General features: G+C 43.4%; 1 protein-coding gene across 1 annotated transcript in view; it reads left to right on the top strand.

Annotated features, from left to right (window-relative positions):
- Positions 1-23,229, top strand: part of kcnq4 (potassium voltage-gated channel subfamily Q member 4) — a 573,223-nt gene that overhangs the window by 463,097 nt on the left and 86,897 nt on the right. Inside the window, exons 6-8 of the mRNA XM_078237159.1 lie at positions 865-975; positions 4,571-4,666; positions 17,230-17,318. Coding sequence (XP_078093285.1) covers positions 865-975; positions 4,571-4,666; positions 17,230-17,318 — 296 coding nt within the window. The remainder of the gene's footprint in view (positions 1-864; positions 976-4,570; positions 4,667-17,229; positions 17,319-23,229) is intronic.

The raw sequence follows: 23,229 nt of genomic DNA, 5'->3' as shown, positions 1-23,229 counted from the left end.
TTTCAAGTTTGTAAAATTGCTGAAGCATCCTATTTTCCTTTGTTTTATGCTTCCTTTTCAATAAGTTGTTCCTTCAATAGTCGTCTATCACTTGTAACCTCCTTGGATAGGCATTTCTGTCAGTGAAAAATAATTTGCAGTCATCCTGCAGATGGCAATGTAAAACCATTGACAGCCGTGCCTTTGTATAGCAATCCTCATTGCTTGTCTCAGTATTATTCTCCAGATCAGGTTTAGCGTTGTAAGTTCTTTCTAGAAGTAAATTGTTTACCTCCCACACATATATAGGACCTCTGATTGCAGGAGTTATTTTCCCATTCCTTCACACAGTGCATTGCAGGACCTTGTGTGAAGAAAGCTTTCATTTCTGTTACATCTTTATTCCAATGTTTTCCCTACCCTCCTCTCTGTATCTGCATTCTCAGTATCTCAGAGTTTTTTCAACCTCTCTCAGCAATCCGTTTTGCATCAGTTTGAGGTTAAATTTAGTAGCATATTTGGAGTGTTGTTCCAATTGGCTGCTGAGTTGTCATACATCAAAACCTTAACAAAATGCCATGAGTAAACCCATGCCTTGCTGTGGGTTTGCTTTGGCTGTCCACGATGTTGTGTTTTCTTTCTCAAGCTGCAATGTTGGCGTTTCTACACATTGTGCCGAGCTACTCCTTGGCCACACTACTTTTCCCAGTTTGGATAGGAGGTTGTGCTGTGCCTGGGTGCTGGTGTCTGCCTGACCAGTTACAGTGCGCTCCCCAAACCTACTCAACACAGTTGAGATGATCAGGCAAGAAACATTTCAAGGACACAAAATAGATTCAGACTGAGTTACAAGTCAATTAAAAAAAGATTTGTCTAATTTTTCAGGTGACACTAACAACAATCGGTTATGGTGATAAAACTCCACAAACGTGGCTTGGTCGAATGCTGGCAGCAGGATTTGCACTATTGGGAGTCTCCTTCTTTGCTCTACCAGCTGTAAGTATACAGGACTGCTGGCAATGGCTGCAACAAATGGCTTTGAATTAAATTGGGAATCACTGCTTTAAATTGAAGCTTCAGGAGTTCAGAAATTAAATACTTTCGCTTTTCAGTTCTATTTTTGGATTGTTTTCATCACTAGTTTGAATGTTGGTTATTGAGGCGGTGGCTCAAACTGTCTTGAAATATCCTGAGAGTGCTGCCTGTTATAATCCTGGGCTTGGGAGGCTGCTTGGTGAAGACAGCTGGAAAAATAAAAGTGGAGGCCTTTTGGCTCATTGTGCCTTTGAAAGAGCTGCCAAACGAGTCCACCTTCTAGCTCTGCCCTATAGTCCAGCATTTCTTTCCTTTTGAAAACTGCACTCAATTCCATTTTGAAAGTTGTTATTGAATTTGCCTCCACCACCTTTACAGACAGTGTGGGGGCGATTCTCCCATTCCGACCTGCTCATTTGTTACCTGTTTGTCCAGGGACTGAGTTCTCGGGGCCCGATAGCATCTCCCACCCCACCAGGACAAATTCACTCTGGTGGGGTTTAGAGTAGCTCCCCACTTTCAGGGGGGAGACCCTGCTGGAGCGAATCGGGACCCCCCCCAGGGGGTCGGGCAGCAAGGGGGTGGTACTCCCTGGGGATGGGCACCCTGGCAGTGCCAAAGGGTGATGCCAAGGGAGCAGTGCCTAGAGAGGCAGTGCCAAGAGGTCAGGGCCTAGGAGGTGGGGTCAGCTGGGGCCGGAGCCTTGGGGCAATTGGTGGGGGTGGGGGGTTCCGCTGCCACTCTGCAGACAGGATCAGTTGGGGCTGGAGGGAGGCCAATGATCGGGACGGGGAGGGGGTGTGTCTGCCGGGGGGTCTGCCTCCCATGGGGGAAGAGTGCGGGAGTGGGAGGTCTGTCGGGGCGGGGGGGGGATGGGGTCTGCGGGGTTGGGGGTGTGGTCTGCCAGATGGGGGGATCTGCCTGCCTCCCAGGGACAGGGATCTGCCTCCCATGGGGGGGAGATCGTCATTGCTGGGGGGCGGGGGCAGCTGGAGATCGGGGTGCTCTGGGACAGGAGGGGGGTCAGGGCTGGCCCGGGAATTCTTGTGGGGGCCGCGATCAGGACGTGGGCGGGGGGGCGGGCTGGAGGGGCAGGACTGTGGGGGTCCCAGGCTGGCCAGCGATCGAGCTGGCCAGCAAACGGGGAATCTGATAGATTGGGGCCACTGCGCATGCGCAGAGTTCCGGAACTGTCAGAGACTGGCGCGAACAGGCCCCGCGCCCGAGCTTATAATGATATTCACGATTGTGACCTCCACATTGCACAAAGTGTGGGAGATTCAAGTGTGAACTCCCACTGAAAAAACAATCGTGATTTACACCATTTGCCCCGTGAATTCAGTACTTAGAATTTTTTGGGGAGAATCGCCCTCTGTATTCTAGATCATTTCTAATTTGCTGCATGAAAAAATGTTTCTACATGTGCATGTGGCTCTTCTGTAATTAGAACATGGTCCTGCCAACTCTGGAACCCAGGCTCAAAATTTGGCCTGGCCAAACAGGTAAAATGAGTTTGGAGAATTCTCAATGCAAATCCCTGTGATCTTGAGTGTTGACCCTCATCCCATCGCAGTTAGTTTTAAAAAGCTAAATGTCAAAGCATCTCTCAGCAGAAATGCAGCAACATAAGGTGCTGAGATGTTGCAGGTTTTACTCTCTGCTAGATCTGGTTTCTAAAACAGGCACAAACACCTCATGACAAGATGTGGATTCATTCTTAAACTCAAACCAAAGTATACACAAAACACACAAAAACATTGTTTTTAAAAATGTTTTTCTCGTTACCTTTATCTTATTAATTATTCTGATTGGCTGGATTAATGAACCTCAATGAGTCAGTGGCGAAATGGGCTGCCCTGTGTGCTGCTGAGCCATACAAGATGATCTTGAGTTAGAACAGAAGAAACAGGAGCAAGAGTAGGCCACTCAGCCCCTCGAGCCTGCTCTGCCATTCAATACAATCATGGCTGATCTTTGCCTCATCTCCATCTTACTGCCCACTCCTCATAACTCTTCATCCTGCTACTAATTAAAAACCTATCTCCTCAAATTTGTTTAGTGTTTACCATAGAATACCCTGGAACATTCTCCTCGTGTCTGCGTGGGTTTCCTCCGGGTGGTCCGGTTTCCTCCCACACTCCAAAGATGTGCGGGTTAGGTTGATTGGCCATGCTAAAAAAAATTGCCCCTTAGTGTCCTGAGATGCGTAGGTTAGAGTGATTAGCGGGTAAATATGTAGGGATATGGGGATAGGGCCTGGGTGGGATTCTGGTCGGTGCAGACTCGATGGGCCAAATGGCCTCTTTCTGCACTGTAGGGTTTCTATGATTTCTGTGAATCCCTACAGTAGAGAAGAAGGCCATTTGGCCCATTGAGTCTGTACCAACCACAATCCCACCTAGGCCCTATTCCGTTAACCCCACACATTTCCCTGCTAATCTCCCTGACACTGGGATCAATTTAGCATGGCTAATCAACCTAACCCGCACATCTTTGGACTGTGGGAGGAAACCGGAGCACCCGGAGGAAACCCACGCAGACACGGGGAGAATGTGCAAACACAACACAGACAGTGATCCAAGGCCGCAATTGAACCTGAGACCCTGGCACTGAGAGGCAGCAGTGCTAACCATTGTGCCACCTGTTTACTGCACTCTGGGTGAATTCCACAAATTCACATCTCTTTCCTCCTCATTTCTGTTTTAAATCTGCCACCCCTTAGCTTAAAACTATGTCCTCTTGTTCTAGAATGTCCAACAAGGGGAAACATCTGCTCTACGTCTACCCTGTCAATCCCCTTTAACATCTTATATACCTCAATTAGACCTCCTCTTTTTCTTCTATACTACATGGAGAATAAGCCTAAACTGCTTGATCTCTCTTCAAAAGACAAGTCTTTCATCCCTGGAATCAATCTAGTGAACCTTCTCCAAATGGCCTTTATGTCCTTGCATCCTTCCTCAAGTAAGGGGACCAAAACTGTGCGCATTACCCCAGATGTGGTCTCACCAATACCCTATACAGTTGCAAAAGCACTTCCCTACTTTATACTCTATTCCATTAGCAATTGATGCCAAAATTCCATTTTCCTTTCTTATTACCTGTATACTAACTTCAAATTTCTGAATTTGATTATCTCAGCTGGGGCAGTGGCTATGGTCGAGATGCCATAACTTGCCTCAGCACCCTAGGCTAGGGAGGAGAAAAGTCAGCTCAGGGTTCTTCTATCAATTACTGTCCAGTGCATATTAGGTAAGAACAGGTTTGTGTTTGTCTCTGCTGACCCGTGGTTAAATGGCCTGTCATCAGTTGCAGTCCAAGCTGATGTGTGCAAAATGTACTGTTGGACAAGACTTTGGAGGTACCGGGCCTCACGGAATGACTTTCTGCAAGGGTTAGCAACGTCAGGAAGGAAGGATAGAAAGCCAGAAAGCAAAAAAGAATACTTTAATATCTGGCTCTGATAGCTTGCCATTCACAATGCCAACAGTGTGCAATTTAGAACATTGCTGGGTCTCCAAGTAGTAACTGACAGTGATGTGTTTGTTATCTGCAGGGAATTCTGGGTTCAGGGTTTGCTCTCAAAGTTCAAGAACAACATCGACAGAAACACTTTGAAAAAAGAAGAACCCCTGCTGCCAATCTCATTCAGGTGAGCGAAGAAATCTGCACTCTTGCCAACATCATGCAACATCAGATGAGTGCACATTACAGGCATGACAAGCCATTTAAAAGGTCAAATACTGCCATCATGCTTTGCTGCATAAGACTCCGAGCTGGAGAATGGTTTTGAACACGGATAGGTTACATTGCAGTAAAAACAGGAGCTTGCAGTAGGAATATAGGAAAGGCTTTTATCTGCCCAACCCCTCTCTAGTTCTGGAATCCATTATAGCTCAGAAATAATAATTGTAAGATTTTAAGGCTAGTTGATGAGAATATTGGAGTATTACAGTTAAGAGCATTTGCAACGTTTTCTTGGCTCAGGAACCGTTTTCTAGATTGGAAAATGACATGAGTCATACCACCATTTGAGAATGGTTAGAGAGGGAATTATAGGTGAGTTAACCTAACATCTAATGTCAGGAAATTACTAGAATCCATAATTAAGGATAGGGCGACTGAACATCTTGAAACTTTTCAGTTGATTGGATAGAACCTGAAAGTAGGTCTGCCTGACAAAGCTGATTGAATTATCTGAAGAGGTGATGAAAGTGGTGGAGAGGAGAATGTCTATAATATGGACTTCTCAAAGGCATTTGATAATAACCTCACAAGAGACTGTTAGGTAAAGTTGAACCCTATGGAATTGAAGGAGAATTATTGACCAGGTTAGGAAATTAGCTGAGTGGCAGGAGAGTGGAGTTAATGGGTATGATGTGACTTGAGTATCTTGCAAGAATCTGTGTTGTGACCTCAACTATTCATCACATTTGTTAATGACTTAGATGATGGGATAGAAAGCCACATATCCTAATTTACAAAGCAATATTGATAGGGTGAATAGGAAAATCTGGTGCAAATGGATTTCCAAGCAAGCAAATGTGAAGTTATCCACTTTGGACCAAAACAAAAGCATAAAACAGGGCACTTTTTAAATGGTAGAAAACTAGAAATAGTGGAGAATCCAAATAGAGTTGGGGGCTCATGGAACACTGACCTTTATATCGAGAGACCTGGAATTGAAAAGGGTAAAAGTCATGCTTCAACTTTACAAAACTCTGGTTAAACCATACCTGGAGTGATGGTGAGCAGTTCAGGGCACCACACCTTAGGAAGGATATGTTGACCTTGGAGTGAGTGTGGTGTAGATTTACCAGAATGATACCTCGAATTCAAGGATTAAATTACGAGGCAAGATTGCCTAAACTTGTGTTGTATTTTCTGAAATTTAGACAATTCAGGGGTGATTTGATTCAGGGGTGATATTGAGGGAACAGATTGGGTAAATAGAGAGAAACTATTTCTGCTGGTTCAGATGTCTATGACTAGGTGCAGTTCAAAATTTAGAGCCCAACTTTGATCAATTATAATTTTAAATCTGAAATTGCTAGATTTTTGTTTGCCAGTGTTATTAAGGGGTATGGGGCAAAGACATGGGTTAGGTCACGGATTAGCCATGATTTGCAGAACAGGCTTGAGGGGCTGAATAGTCTACTCCTGTTCCATTGTTCCTATGGAATGGAATAGGAAAGAGGTAGGGATGATTGAATGGGAAGCAGCTGCAGTGGAGGAGAGCTGGGAGTTATGGAGTGGAAACAAGACTGGCTACAAGGGAGTGCATGCAGAAGGTCTGCCTCCCAAAAATAAAAATATCTGAATAATTTGATTTTCAGTGGTTTAGCATCTGTGGTCATCTCAAGTGAAAGGACACAACAGCTTGAGACTTTCCAATCATCTCTGAGTTTTATGTTCAAAGTTCAGCTCTGCGGCGATATCAGCTCTGTAACAACACTAGAATTCCAATGTTGTGGAAACAGCCATTGTGCAATATTTATCTAAGTGTATCTAAGTGTTCTGACAAGATGCTCTGACCAATCTCTGTGACAGAAAGTACAGTTCCAAACTATCTGCTGCTTTATTTAATGTGAACAAGATGTTCAGACATACCTTTGTAGATCTGATTGAATTGGCATCTAGAGATCTTATAAAGAACAAGTGTGCAAATTAGGTTCCATTCAATTTTGCCAGCTATAACTGATCCTGGGTTGCTACAATCCTTTTGCATTCTTACGATCCTAAAATGGAGGGTCAAGACCTACATCACAGTAAATGCAAAAAGCGCAAAAATAAGCAAAAAGGCAGTATAAATCAGAAATTTACACTTAAAAACCTGCAAAACATTTGGGAACATAACATTTGGAACTGTCTGAGGTCATTCAGCTCCTTGAGCCTGCACTACCATTCAATTAGATCATGGCTGAATCACATCTTAACTCTGTTTCCTCCCTTTGCTACATAATCCCTTGAGACAATACATAGAACATAGAACAGTACAGCACAGTACAGGTCCTTCGGCCCTCGATGTTGTGCCGAGCTTTGTCCGAAACCAAGATCAAGCTATCCCACTCCCTATCATTCTGGTGTGCTCCATGTGCCTATCCAATAACCGCTTGAAAGTTCCTAAAGTGTCCGACTCCACTATCACAGCAGGCAGTCCATTCCACACCCCAACCACTCTCTGAGTAAAGAACCTACCTTGGACATCCCTCCTATATCTCCCACCATGAACCTTATAGTTATGCCCCCTAGTAACAGCGACATTCACCCGAGGAAATAGTCTCTGAACGTCCACTCTATCTATCCCCCTCATCATCTTATAAACCTCTATTAAGTCGCCTCTCATCCTCCTCCGCTCTAAAGAGAAAAGCCTTAGCTCCCTCAACCTTTCCTCATAAGACCTACCCTCCAAACCAGGCAGCATCCTGGTAAATCTCCTTTGCACTCTTTCCAATGCTTCCACGTCCTTCTTATAGTCCTTCTTATCATAAAAATGTATCAGCTTCAGCCTTTGAAGCTCGAATTGTCTCAGGGTTCCAAGTTTTAGATTTCCACCACCCAATGTGTGGAAAATGCTTCCTGGTTTTACTCTTAAATGGCTTAGCTCGAATTTTTAAGTCCCTTTATTCTTGATTTCCTCCCCAGAGAAAATATTTTTTCTGTATCTAATCCATCAGGTCCCTTTAATATTTGAATCATGGAGGACAGGACTCCAAAATCTTTCAGATCCCAGATCAAGAAAATGACATTTGATTTTGATAGTGAGGATCTAGTGAAGGAAGGTATGTCCCCATCATTCAGGCGCAATGCCTGGACAAATAAGTGAAGAAAATTCAGAGGATTAAAGTAATGGGAATAATATAAAGTGAGGAGAAAATTTATGGTAAGGAACAGTGAAAGTCTGAATGAGAGAAGGATCCTCATCCTGATTATAGTCTTTTCTAGAGAAGTGTTCTGTCTTTTCTTTTGCTACGGGTGTACAATTCCCACCATTCCCCAATATGCCATCATTTTTCTCCTCTCATTTCTCTGTCTTCTGTGATACTTCGAGTTTACAGGGGGTGTATGGCTTGCTCCTAAACCGTTTCTCCGATCCTATAGAATCAGGGACTGCCAGGCCACGCTCTGTTCCGTAATTTTTCTTTTGTCTTGTTAGGAAGTACTGCAGCCTCTGTTCAGTGTCTCCTGCTTCATGAATTAGGTTAGGAATTAATTGGAACTGTGAGCTCATCCGCAATCTGGTCCCACTCTGTGATCCTCAATCTGTCCTGAGTGTAAATTTTAAATCTGTCCCAATCCTTTCACCTTGAATCAGGTGTCGCTTGCTAAACCTGACTCTGCCCATCTTGTTGAGCCTGAACTTACCCTCATGCTTCTCACCACTATCACGTGCCTTGAGTCAGACCACAGTTGATTCACTGGCCTAAATTTTCGCCCTCCGAAAGTCAGGAAAATCCCTGGCCCTGTAAACCTGACTCAGGAGAAAGTGCTCTGAATGGTCTAATTTTCATCAGAGGATAATGGGTGGGATTGAGAGTCAGGCTGTTCACTCCCAGAAACAATTTGGAGGCAGCTACAGAAGCTGTCGTGGATGGAGGTGAACTGTGCAAAAGGTCGGACTCTGATTTAGGGCTTTGTCCTGGCTGTATCAGACCTCACCAGTCACCCCTCAGCACAATTGCCATGCCACCTCATGTTCCCATCCATGAACTCTCAAGCCTACATGCCAGCCTATGCCTCTCTACCCATCACCATATGCCAACTTAGTGTCAACTCACACCAGCCCAACACCACCTAGTATCCGCCATGGACAGACCTCAGAACCCATGCTGAGAAAAAAATAAATAAAGTTCTCAGTGTCAATTGCAGATTCTGGTCATGGTTTTTACCAAGTTGGGACCCCTTTAAAAATGGTTGATGAATCAATCTGGGAGTCTAGACCGCATTCCTGGGCTGTGTAATTTTTCAGAAGTGTCTTTTAAGGGTGGAGGCTGCTTTGGTTCATGAATTGAAACCAAACACTCCCAACGTGGCTGGCTCCACTGCAGGGAAGGCATCTCCTACTGCTCCAAAATTCTGTGGAGTCATGGCAAGTTTTCAAAAGAATCTTGATTCACGGGACCTCAGAGAAGTTGTGAGCCATAGTTTGCATGAGTGGACCTTTTAAAAGGTCCACAATGTATAGCCTCACTATACATTGTTGGCTGAGAGCCCAGACATCCACTCCTCTATGAAACACCTGAGCCACAGGAAAAGCATTGTTTGATTCACAGTCCTGGCTGTCTAATCTTTGGTGTCAATTGCACAATGTTTATTTACACAATTTTAAGAGTTTTCCAGTGCCCACCCAACTACCATTGCCCCTCATGCCCCCTATGCCAAGATAAGCCACCACCCAACATCCCCTTAGCCACTTATGCCAAGTTGTGACACTTCCATGCCATTCACCCACTGTGCACTGTATTGAACCAACAAACACAACAGTGATAATGGTCCTATTATGTTGCAGTCCAATAAAAGTGTCAATCATACAGACCCTTTAAAACAACAGAAACTGGTTATTCTCGGGCTGGTCTGTTTATTCCAGTTTTCCAGAGAATAGAATCAGTGAGATTTGTGCTGGGTGGGGGCTTAGTTTGGCATTGGGGCCTTAAGGGGCTATGGAAGGTGGATAGGGCATCATAGCTCTGGAAGCAAAAGGTGGCATGGATAGGGCAAGGAGATTCTAGTAGGGGTGAGCGATGGAATGCCTTTCTGTTGGTATTTTAACTGGGACAAAGTTCCACAGCACCAAGATGGGCCTTTTGAGCAGCCTACATCTGCACCCGGCACCCTCTGGCTGCCTCCAACCTCTTTCATGGGTCGGCCTACCTGACTGCAGCCTCACCGGCCCCCACAGCAATTGAGATCCCGTCTATGCTGGCATTTCCTCCGGAGACAAGTGGGCTGAGCCTACAATTGTCCAGACTCCCACTACCTGCCTGGGTGAAAAATTGATTAAAAAATAACATTCACAACATTTAAATTCTTTCAACTGCATAATTCCTATAAAAGCTATCATTTCATGTGCTTAATTCCTTATCAAAACAGATATTTGTATTCATAGCTCACATTAAAGACTTTATAACCATTTACAGCCCTTAATCAAACGGTGAACTGATGATTCCCCCATGGTGATAATGATATGTTGTGAAATTAGACATGTAGCACAAATTCTACCGCAATTCTCAGGTGTATGGAGCAGAGTGAAATTGCCGATATCATCTTCTTTAAATGGCCGCTTGTTTTTTTTAATTAAAGGCCAGGTCAGCTTGACAGCTTCAATAAAATCAAACTGCCCTGATCTTCCCCCTCTCTGCTCTTCCAGAAACAGAAGGTCTTTTTTATTCTGATTTCCACCTTTATAAATGCTGGCATATTTTCCCCAACCCTTAAATTTGGAATGCCTCAATCCTCTATTAATAATTTTGATAGCAAACTTGAGATAAAATGAAATTACAAAAGGGTTGGTTTAGTTTTACACACACACACGAAAGAGGGGTTTTGCAACGTTGATCACACCCCCTTGCAGAATTCCACCTCCTGCCAAGCTCCCCCTCTCCTCCCACCCCATCATAGCCCCATCCCCACTCAGGCTCCACCCCCTTGGCATTTCTCTGGCACAGTGGGCATTGCCAGGGTGCCAGTTGGGCACCGCCGGTCTATGGGCACTGCTTGGCCATGCCCCCAGCCTCCTGTAACCTCCGATTCCCCCAGTGAGGCCATCACGTCTGGTCTCTGCTAGTGGAAACCAGCTATGATTCTCGCCGGCGTGAGGTCTGACTGGCGAAGAGGGAAGTGCTAGTGAAGCTGGAAGATGCCATGCCAACTGTAATAATGAAATGCTAAGTAAGTCATTAATATGCAAATCAGTTTTGCACACTTTTCCCGCTGGCAAAACAGTGCTGGTTACATTGAGTGCGTCAAGAAACCAGGCGCGAACCTGACTTTTTGTTACGAGTCGGTAAGATCATGCCCAAAATGTTCAGTCTTCTCAATATTTAACTGAAGGAAAATGTGTTTAATTCAATTCTTGATATTAGACAAAACAGGCAGTGGAGGGGTTAAGAAAGGTGGCAGAGAAATACAGTTAGACATTATTACTGTGCATATGTAATCTGACACCATGGCCCAGAATTTTGTCCTGTGGTCGGGTGCACAGAGTTAGAAGAATTCCCAGCTCTGTAAACTCATCTTTAAAAACGGCGGCATGGATATTAGATTTTCATTCTGATGGATGGTGAGTGGACTGCATTAAAAGTTTATGAGGATGCCAGGTGCAGAGGTGACCTGCCTCGGGATTCAGCGCTGCATCCAAATATTAAAAAGAAAAATTTAAGCATGAAACATCCTCTCACTCCCTATGTACTCCCATGCCTCATCCATGCCAAACTTGCAACTGCAATACCCCAAGCCCATCCCTATAACTCCTCATACACCCCTCCCACCAATATTTGTCTCTCCACCCACGATATGGACTTTATACTCCTATGCCTATGTGTATCGCATCTACAAGTTCTCCTTTATCAACCGTACTAATGACAAGAAGTTCTAATAAGTTTGTCAAACAGGATTTCCCTGTAGTAAAACCATGTTAACTTATTCTAAGTATACAATGCTTTTCTAAGTATATTATTAAGACTTCCTTAACAATCGATTCCAACATTTTCCCAACGACTGATGTTAAGTTAACTGGGCCTGTAATCTACACACTTTGTTTCGATTAATTGGACCAGGACATCACTAGCTAGGCCAGCAATTCTAATTCCCATCCCCAATTGCTCTTGAGATGGACAACTTCAGGTTTTGCATTCCTGACCTATCAAAATCCCAGTTCTGTATAGGCAGCCGATCATTTCAATGGCCTACATTCTCCATAAACTGCACACGTGCACAACATGCCCGCCCCAGCCCCACCCCTGTGAAAATAGGAAGTGCCATGTTTGAGGGCAGAACTTGGGGATTTTTGGGCATTTCTACCAATTTCATCATAATGGAGAGCCTCCCTGTTGGCAGAAATCTGGGCCTGTGTCTTCATATAATATTGCCAAGAGACAACACGCAGATATGGAAGAGGAGATGGCGAATGACAGTTCCTAGGCTATTCCAAAGGTAATGGTGAAAAGCCTGGAATTGAAACCATTGTTGTAAATGCTGTAATTACAATCAGATAAGTAAGAGGGGAATCAAATCGGGGCAATCTCACTGAAGTGAAGTGTAAAGGAAATGGTTTTCAGGGGAATGACTTGGTCAGCCATGTTAAAGGCAAGATCACGAGAATGGCTAAACGCTCTAGAATAGACTCCCTAAACATTTGGTAAATATTGATTCACTCCTTCCAGGTTCCTGAGAGATATATTCACTTATGGTCATTAGGTTGCTCTTTAATTGTGATGTCAAACAATTTAGCTATCGTAGTTTCCTGGAATGTTGCCTGATGTCTCAAAGAAAAATGCTCAATTGACTGCAGATTTTTTCTCATTTTTTCATTTTCCAAGAATTCATGGTTTGAGGGTAGGTGAGCAGTAACACCATGTATAATAGGGCGAGCATGATGGGACACGATAGATTTTCCTACTCTTCTTCTCACAGGATCACCTGTTAGGGTACGGATCAGAAACTCCAAGGTATATTGTGAAGTTAGACGAGACCTCAACTATTTGCTACTTTGGCACTGACGTGAGGATAAGGTGTTTCACTCCAGATGTGATTCTATTGAAACACTAGGAAGTTTTTATCAAAACAAGCTTTATTTAACAATATAGTTTAACTATAAGAAATGAATCAGTCTAACATTCAGCATTTGAACAATACTTAAACATGTCAAGACATAATTCTTAACTGCTAACCTATCTCTATTTGTTCCAATTTAAGCAATATTCCTCTTACAGACTTAAAAACCCCTCTTCAAAATCAGTTAGTAAATAACACAGGCTTATATGCTTGTACTTGTCAACAGTCCTGGAGCTTTTTGAACATCTCCAGAGAGAGAGAGAAAGACAGAGTGACACCTGTCTTCTGATAGCCCCAAACACCAGCTTACAGAGAGAGAGAAACAGAAATATACCTCTTGCTTCTTTCAGAACCAGGCAAAATTGACTGTCTTTTAAAAAAACTGAGCTTAGCTCCTCCCATTAGCACATGACTCTGCATCTCTCCATCAACCTATTCAAAATGCTACTCTGAAACCCCAAGGAAAGCCTAAGTAAACAAAGATGCATTTACTCTACTTAGACAAGCACTCCATTAGCTAAAATCAATCATTATCAGACAAATCGGCAGCATATAAAACAGAGCTAACTTTCCAGCATACCCCTTACAAAAAACATGATAAAACTAAATTTCTTAAAGGACAGTATCATCACACACCGATGATTTTTTTCAGCTTCCTTGCTGATCTTGAATTCCCTACTGCTACCCTGGTAGATTTCTTTCATTGCTTATTCGGGATTCAATCCCAATAAAACCAGAAAATTCTCTTTGACTGATTCCAGGACAGTTAGGTCAGCATGAGGGTTGCCTAAGTAAAAAATGCAGGGTGGTGCCAGTCACCATCTTCAGGACACCAGTGGCAATAGATAGTTCTGTGCCACAATGAGGAATTGGTCAAAGCTGTAAAGAATCACAAAAGGTGAACTAAAGGGTGGGGACAGCACGGTGGCTCAGTGGTTAGCACTGCTATCTCGCAGCATCAGGGACCCGGATTCAATTCTGGTCTCGGGTCACTGTCTGTATGGAGTTTGCACATTCTGCCCGTGTCTGCGTGAGTTTCCTCCGGGTGCTCCAATTTCCTCCCACACTCCAAAGATGTGCGGGTTAGGTGGATTGGCCATGTTCAGTTGACCCTAGTGTCAGGGGGATTAGCAAGTGTAAATATGTGGGGTTTCGGGGACAGGCCCTGGGTGGGATTATGGTCGGGGCAGACTCGATGAACTGAATGGCCTCCTTCTGCACTGTAGGGATTCTATGATTCTAATGTTTCAGACAGGGACCAAACCTATGATGATGTAATAGATCGGCATCAATTACATTTTGCCAAGAAAATGTGCACAACAGTCTAACTAAAAGAGACCAATTTAATACCTCATGGCCTCGAGGATAGAAAATATTTATGCTAAAGAAATTACAATTGGTATTCATTCCCATAGTACAGAATAGTGATTGGACCCCTGCCTATCACGCTCATTGTACAGAAAATGCCCAGACTCTTGCATCCACTCTCATTGCACGGAATAGCGCCCAGACTTTTGTTATTCGCTTATATTGTAAAGGATAGTGACCAGACTTACCATTCACTCCCATTATATTGATCATTTTGCTGTTAGAAAATAAGATAAAATACCTTATCACTTTGTACAGAAAATAATTTCAACATAGAGGAATTCCAGCAGAATTTGTTCACAGCACTGGCTTGGGTTGAAAGGTTGAGTGCCCCTTTCCTGAACCTTTGCTGATTATTTGTATTGATGTGCTGCAGGACAAAAACAGGAGACCACAGTTCCTGTAATACATCTTCACTCTGCACATGATTGTGAATGTTAAATGTTAGCGAGCTTGTTTACTGCTCATTGTTACTTTAGCTTGCACTGAGGGTCCACACTATCTTAATCTCCTTTGTACCTTATCACTAAATATTCCCTCTAAACTAGTATTTGTTTCCTCTTTGAATACTTATCCATTCCTCACTCTAATGCATTTAACATAGTTGTATTTAAATGGTCTTTGCTCAAAGTTTCCTTCATTTGTAATCAAGGGTTTGATTTTCAATTCATGGGGGTGAGATTGGTCTGAGATTGCTTTGAAAGTAACAGCTCTGGATGGCGTGTCAGTACCCAATGCCGGTGGGATGCCATGCTATTTTGAAAGTGAGGGCAGGCAGCTGAGAACCGACTCGGCTCCGTAAACGCCTTGAGGAACTTTTTAATGGGCTGGGGCCAGAAAGCAATTTCAAAATCAGATCAGTGAACCCAAACTGTCCGGTGCACATTAGTGCACAACTGATGGGTGCAGTGTGGGGAACCATTAAATGATGTCAATACTGAAGAAGATTTTTAGCATAAAGTGTAAGAATGTGGCTACCAACTTTTCGTTGGCTGTTTGGCCTCTGCTAATACGCCATGAGACTGCTGGCCCTCTGATTATTTTTCATGACAGCGACAAGCCTACTCACGGCTGCTGTCTTTCTTGAAGGATCCTATTCCAGAGTCCGCTTGAGACAGTGGCACATGGGTAAAACAGGGTTAGAACCCAGAAATGAGTGGGACATTGGCTTCCCAATCCCAGATGGAAAATCACGCCTGTGTTTCTTGCTCTCTTGTCTAGACATATTTCTGTTCCATTTTCATTTCCTTCATTGCTTGATAAGTTTGCATCATATCTCAACCCAGAGTCTTATTTTGAGAACAGATTTTGCTCACTTTATGCTGATGCCAACGTTATTGTTAAATTAATCTATTTATTTAACTTTAATGTTCAGTAATGAGCCTGAATTAGTCAACAATACAGTAGTAAAAGAACAGCTAGCTAATAGTGATCATCTGGGCAGCACGGTTGCACAGTGGTTAGCACTGCTGCCTCACAGCGCCAGGGACCCAGGTTCAATTCCGGCCTCGGGACACTGTCTGTGTGGAGTTTGCACATTCTCCCTGTGTCTGCATGGGTTTCCTCCGGGTGCTCCGGTTTCCTCCCTCAGTCAAAAAATGTGCAGGTTAAGTTTATTGGCTATGTTAGATTTACCCTAGTATCAGGGGGCTTAGCAGGGTAAATGCATGGGGTTGTGGGAATAGGGCCTGGATGGGATTATGGTTGGTACAGACTCAATGGGCCGAATGGCCTCCTTCCATACTGTAGGGATTCTATGATTGAATTCAGTATTAAGTTTGAGAGAAAGAAGGGTGAGTCATAAATCATAAATTTAGGTCAGGCTGACTTTGGAGGGATGAAACAGAAATTGACTACGGTAAACCAATTATTGATGTATAAACTACAGACCAATAATGGGACATATTCAAAGAAGTATTTGCTGCAACATAAGAACTGTACAAAGCCCTGAAAGATGGCAGCCCTATATGTTTAATGAGATAATCTCGGTCAACAAAAGAGGCATGAGTTAGTATAAAATTACATGGAAATAATGGAGAGAAATAAAAACATCAAAGGGATACAAAGAAAAATTCAGACAGGAAAGTTGGCCATGACTTTGGGAGAATTCCCTCTTTTTCAAACAGATGCCATGAAATCTTTAACATGCATGTGGATTGGAAGAAGGGGCTATGATTTAGCACCTAGGTGAAGTACATCATTGACAATGCAGCACCCTCTTCAGTACTGCAGAGTCAGAATAGATCATGTGCTCAGGCCAGAGAGGAGAGCAGCTCCTAATGGAATCTAATGAGGGGAAAAGTGCTGAAATTGTAGTGGTATTTACATTACAGGTTTTCACAATATATATATCCGAGGGTGTAAGATGTTACAAAGTTGCCTGACACATACAAGACTGGGAACAGATGTAGGCACATCTCTATCAATATTGCTCAGAGGACAATATATTTGCCATCAGTGCCTTGTGGGAATTTTTCTGTGTGGCTGACAAAATGCTGACTTTGTCGGGTTACTTGGGGAGCCTGGTTGTGGGGATGATTTTAACATCTATCTGCTGAACAATGTGAGCCCTTCCATCATAGGATAGTCTTTGAGCACCACAAGCAGTGCTCATAAATGAAGGTCGGGCATTTAGGAGCTGAGGGTGACGGCAATCTTTATAGCGTCATCCCATGAGGTGCTGTTGTCTTGACAAAGGGAGAAAGTTTAGATGGGGCCGCTATTTCATTGGGAGAGCAGTGGCCTTGGAACCCATAAAGGTGAGTAGTCACTATTCACTGCACTTAACACCAAAAATCTAAACCCCTTTAATTACAGATTTGAAATTAATTTTGGGATTTCACAGAGTGCTTGAGATCAGTAAGTGTTTATTCTTGTGTACCGATTATTGTATTTACTGTTTTTTTCATACACAAAGATGCAATGCTTAATTCAGCTATGATATTGCCCTCCACACAAAATCCCCATTATCTTACATTCTGTTTATGTGCCTCCTTTTATTTTGCTTCTCTTGTCCTGTCCTGTTTGATGGTTTGATCTGTTGGTGTGTGTCTTTCTCTGTTTTTATTTATCCAGGCTGCTTGGCGTCTCTACTCTACAGATGTGAGTCGGCCTTACCTGACGGCCACCTGGTATTACTATGACAGTGTTCTACCTTCGTTCAGGCATGTACCCACACAACACTGAAGTACTTTGTATCGACCTGCCTTTCAGTATCTACCTGACCTCAGTATTCACTCTGTCTAATCTGTGCTGCTTCCAATGAAGAGAAAGCATCAGTTAAATTGGTCTGTCAAGCAGTCCTTTGAGATCCTGCAGGATTGATATCATTTCTGGACTCCAGAAAACTTGATCCTTGACAAATATGTAACTTGGAAATTCCAGGAATAGCTTTATTCAAGATTTCAAGTGAATTCTTAAAAAGGTCTTTTATTAGCCTTAGTGCCCAAGAAGGGGGAATATCAGGCTATGTTTCTACTCCTCAGTACACTGCTGTGGGTGCACTTGTGTGGATGAACACAGGTTTGGGCTTATCAATACTCATTTTCTGGGCTCACACATAGACTACGACCAGAATCATTCTCTCGCATTAATCCACATCTTCCAAATATGGAGTGAAACATTTCTCTCGTTTCCTGGTCCTCCTTTTTCATTTAGTTTATTGGCTTATTGCTGGTGGGCCACAAATACTAGTCACAAGCCATTACTTTGCCCAAGTGACCATTAATAATGTGTAATCCTTGAGCCTGAGTGAAATCAGGTTCTTCAATAGTGGAAAGGCAGCACAGCATTCTTTTTAAAGTTTTTCGTATGTGACTGTGGCCATTGGCAGACCAAGAATAAAGGTTTCTTTCTCTTTATTGTGCATTTTGCTGTTATATTACTGCCATACTCACTGGTAATTGAAGACCTTGTGTATTTTCATTGCCTTGCAATGGGAAAAGAGACAGCAACAGCCTGTGTCACAGTTTTAATGTCCCTACCCCATGTTGTCCTGATATTGTGTAAAATCTACTTTTTGTCCATTTATTTTCCATGAAGTACCCATGACTACTCAGGAATGGTGTAGTGGTAGGTTTTATAATGGATTGACAGTGGAGAGATTAGATTGATGCAATTTAATGCTATTTTCATGTAGGAATAGAGCACTGAATCATTCAAAAACTGTTCCAAGTGAAAGATTTGTTTCTCTCAGGACACCCCAAGTTTTCATTCACATGTTGTAACCTGGAAATGGCTGTAATTTACCTGTTATTGCACACACAAGATTAATGGAGCTTGTCAAACTCTGAACTTCAGCTTCAGTTAGAATCATTGAATCTATGGCACAGGGACAGGCCCTTCGGCCCAAACTGGTCCATGCCGACGAAAAAGCCCATCTAAGCTAACCCCATTTGCCTACATTTGGCCCATATCCCTCTAAACCTGTCCTATCCATGTATCTGTCCAAATGCCTTTTAAATGTTTTCAATGCCCCTGCCTCAACCATTTCCTCTGGCAGCTCATTCCACATATGTACCACCCTCTGTGTAAAAAAGTTGTTCCTCAGGTTCCTATTAATTCTTTCCCCTCTTAACTTAAACTTTTATGTCCTCTAGTTCTTGATTCCCCAACCCTGAGTGCATTCACCACATCCATGCCTCTCATGATTTTATATATCTCTATAAGATTATCCCTCAGTCTCCGACGCTCCAAAGAAAAAAGTCCCAGCCTGTCCAATCTCTCCCTGTAACTCAGTCCCTTGAGTCCTGGCACCATTCTTGTAATTCTCTTCTGCACGCTCTCCAGTTTAATAACATCTTTCCTTTAGCAAGGCGCCCAAAACTGAACATAATACTCCACGTGCGGCCTCACCAATGTTCTGTACAACTGCAACATAACTTCCCAACTCCAATACTCAATGTTCTGACTGATGAAGTTGGTCAGTTAAAGAGGAAGAAAACTCTAGGAAGAAAGTTTTCTGTACAAACTATGCTTGAAGAAAAATATACAAAATTATTAAAACATACATTAACTTTGATCAAATCTCCCCACTCCATGTCTCCTCTCTTGGTCTACTGACATCAGTCACAAGGGAGGTTCCTGAAACTTCTGAGAGCATTCATAATCTAGGTGAGTGTCAAAGCAAAGCCAGGAATGAACTCAGAGACACACCTTCTGGAAACACACTACCAGGGGCTAAGGGCTAGACACCAGTTCCAGTGGCTGGACACCAGGGCCCTGGGGCTGGACAGCAAGCACCCGAGGGCTGGATACCAGGGCCCTGGGGCTGGACAGCAAGCACCCGAGGGCTGGACATCAGGGCTAAGGTTTGACATCAGGATTTAGACTTGGTTCCACTCGTCCCATGTGGGGCAATGAGCAGCAAGACTTTGCCACCAGCCCCACCATCACAATCTATTTCATTGCAGCCCACGTGATCTTGGAGGTCCTCCTAATATGTACTTTGACACGTCTTCTTTGGATAGCCCTGTCTTCTTATTCCGCATGTTTGTATCCACACTAATACCAATCTTGAATAGTGCATGTCCATGAGGTGAAGGAGGTGCCCTGCCAACATCAGTTGTCTCTCCATCATGTCACTCATAGATGCTTCTGAGCAGTCAGTCCTCTGTAGTACTTCCTCATTGGTGATGCTGTCTTCCATGTGATACCCACGATCATCATAAACACGTTGGTGTAAGGTGTGCAACTTGAGTGACACCTTTGCTGTTCTCATCTATGTTGCACTGGCATAGACAGCAATTGACATTGTGGACGTGTAGAGTCACAGCTTCATGGCTGTCTTGATGGTGTTGGATGCTGAGATCATGTAGAGCCGCTGGATGTTGCTTTTGCGAGTGAAGACCTTGAACTCTACAACACCCTCTCTGAATATGTTGCTTCTATTGTTCAATGGTAATGGCTTGTTGTTGCCCAGTTGCCATTGTGTTGGTCTTCTCGCAGCTGATGTAGAGACCAACATTGGTGCCATTTCTCTCAAGATTGGTGGTCATTTCTTTGAGCGCACATGATGCCTCAGTCAGAAAGGTGATGTTTCCTGCAGAAATTAGGTCTGCCAACCGATGATGTTGCCACAGGATGTCAAAGTGTGCACCCAATATTGCCTTCTTCATGATGAAACCTATAATTAAGGGAAAAGGAAATGGGGAGAAGTTACAACGTTGTTGTAGTCCTGTGATGATATTGGAGTATCAAACAACACCAAGGGCTGAGGGCTGCATAGCAGGAGTTAAGTTCTGCCCTATACATGAACAATGGAAAGTTTTATAAGACCAGGTGATTTGGAGTGGGATTCGAGCTCAGACCCACATCGCAGTTCCCATTTAGATATGTGAGTTCCTCCAGGTCACAACTGCCTCTGCTTCCATTGAACGTTCCTGAAGCAGTTGAAGAAGAGTGGAGCCTGCACCAACACCCGAAAATAAATATTCGTTTGTTGCAAACATTTTTTTCAAACATGCTGAAAGGGATGTACTTGGTTTGGAACAGATTCTCCTTGGATCTTTCTTCCTCTTTAAATCAACAGAGGCATATTAAAGCTTATACTGCAATAGCTGGAACCTACTGCCCTCATGTGGTTTGAGCACAGCTCCTTATATTTTCAAGAGTAGAGACCTGAGACTGACACACCGAATGTGCCGAACAAACTACAGTGTGGTCAGCCAGCATGCTGCATCTGGCAGCCTTCTGACCAACTCAGTATGGGCTTGCAACTGAGTAAGCGATGCTCTGTCTCTGTAATGTGTTTGGAATTCTTGAACAGTGCTCCAATTGCTCAACGTCTGCTTGCAATGAAGAAGGGCTGCAGGAAAATGCTTACTTTTTTTCCTGAGTTGCCCCAACCTTCCACAGCAGTTGCCCAGCACACATGCAGCAGGAGAGTTGGCTTTATAAATATCAATTTCACTTGGATGATGTCCTTCTCTCCACTGCAAATAAATTTCTTTGTCAGGAGCTGCAGCTTTTTTCTATTCATTCGTAGGGCATGGGTGTCACTGGCTGGCCAGCATTTATTGATGTGGAGATGCCGGCGTTGGACTGGGGTAAACACAGTAAGGGGTCTAACAACACCAGGTTAAAGTCCAACAGGTTTATTTGGTAGCAAACGCCATTTATTGACCATCCTTAGCTGTTACATGTTACTGATGCAAGAAAACCTTTCCCCACGAACTTAGCTAGAAGCTGTGTTTGGATACCAAAATGGCCTGGCCTCATGAAGAAGCAGCTCTATTAAATCTCCTTTGTAACCTTCGAATTAAAATAATGCCCCTTCCACGTTTCATTCCTTGAGTTAAAGTAGGTACTTATTGCAGTGCTCTGACTATTGTTAAAGGCATCCCTGTAATTCACAATCTGAATGGGACATCACAGAGCAGGGCTGGGCAGTGTGCACCTTCTACTTAGTAATTTCTTTTGTCATCAATTTCATGTTTGTTTTGATGGTAGAAGCTACCATAGATTTTCATGAAATTGGAAACCGGACTCCAGCAAACAAATCAGAAAGAAATCAAAATAGCTTTCATTTGGCACTCATTCACCAAAAAACTTTTATTTTTCTGCTAATAAACCTGCCAAGAAAAACAATTGGAAATTGAAAAATCAGGGTTATGATCATTGTAATACATGTTATCCGTAACCCTTGGGGCTGATTCCGTTCAGGGTTTCAGTTCATTTTGGTTTTCGGATACTGAATAGAAGCTAGGCCTACATACATTACAGTGACCGAAGCCTAGGCTAGCTGTAGTCTAAACTAAGATGTATCACTGAATAATAACTGCGGGGTGTGGTCAGTGAGATTCATGTCGATTCAGATCACAGACCTCCCGTACAAAAGGTTTTTTAAAAATCCAATTTTTGGATGTGTTCTGTTTTCCAATTTACGGATAAAAGATACTCGATCTGTAACTGGAGATTCCTCCAAAGCCACAATCACAGCCATAGCTATTCTTTTATTTTCTTAACCAATATCCACGTCCATAAATAAATTAATCATCCTCCGTAGTCTCACTCGCAACCTTTTCAACTACCAAAGAACATAGAACATAGAACAGTACAGCACAGAACAGGCCCTTCGGCCCACGATGTTGTGCCGAGCTTTATCTGAAACCAACATCAAGCTATCCCACTCCCTATCATCCTGGTGTGCTCCATGTGCCTATCCAATAACCGCTTAAATGTTCCTAAAGTGTCTGACTCCACCATCACTGCAGGCAGTCCATTCCACACCCCAACCACTCTCTGCGTAAAGAACCTACCTCTGATATCCTTCCTGTATCTCCCACCACGAACCCTATAGTTATGCCCTCTTGTAATAGCTCCATCCATCCGAGGAAATAGTCTTTGAACGTTCACTCTATCTATTCCCTTCATCATTTTATAAACCTCTATTAAGTCTCCCCTCAGCCTCCTCCGCTCCAGAGAGAACAGCCCTAGCTCCCGCAACCTTTCCTCATAAGACCTACCCTCCAAACCAGGCAGCATCCTGGTAAATCTCCTCTGCACTCTTTCCAGCGCTTCCACATCCTTCCTATAGTGAGGAGACCAGAACTGCACACAATACTCCAAGTGTGGTCTCACCAAGGTCCTGTACAGTTGCAGCATAACCCCACGGCTCTTAAACTCCAAACCCCTGTTAATAAAAGCTAACACACTATAGGCCTTCTTCACAGCTCTATCCACTTGAGTGGCAACCTTTAGAGATCTGTGGATATGAACCCCAAGATCTCTCTGTTACTCCACAGTCTTCAGAACCCTACCTTTGACCCTGTAATCCACATTTAAATTAGTCCTACCAAAATGAATCACCTCACATTTATCAGGGTTAAACTCCATTTGCCATTTTTCAGCCCAGCTTTGCATCCTATCTATGTCTCTTTGCAGCCTACAACAGCCCTCCACCTCATCCACAACTCCACCAATCTTGGTGTCATCAGCAAATTTACTGATCCACCCTTCAGCCCCCTCCTCTAAGTCATTAATAAAAATCACAAAGAGCAGAGGACCAAGCACTGATCCCTGTGGCACTCCGCTAGCAACCTGCCTCCAATCCGAAAATTTTCCATCGACCACCAC

Source organism: Mustelus asterias, chromosome 21, assembly GCF_964213995.1.
Source record: "Mustelus asterias chromosome 21, sMusAst1.hap1.1, whole genome shotgun sequence".
NCBI classification, from domain to species: domain Eukaryota; kingdom Metazoa; phylum Chordata; class Chondrichthyes; order Carcharhiniformes; family Triakidae; genus Mustelus; species Mustelus asterias.
Note: the sequence above shows the minus strand (reverse complement) of the source record. Positions and strands in the feature narration are given on the sequence as shown.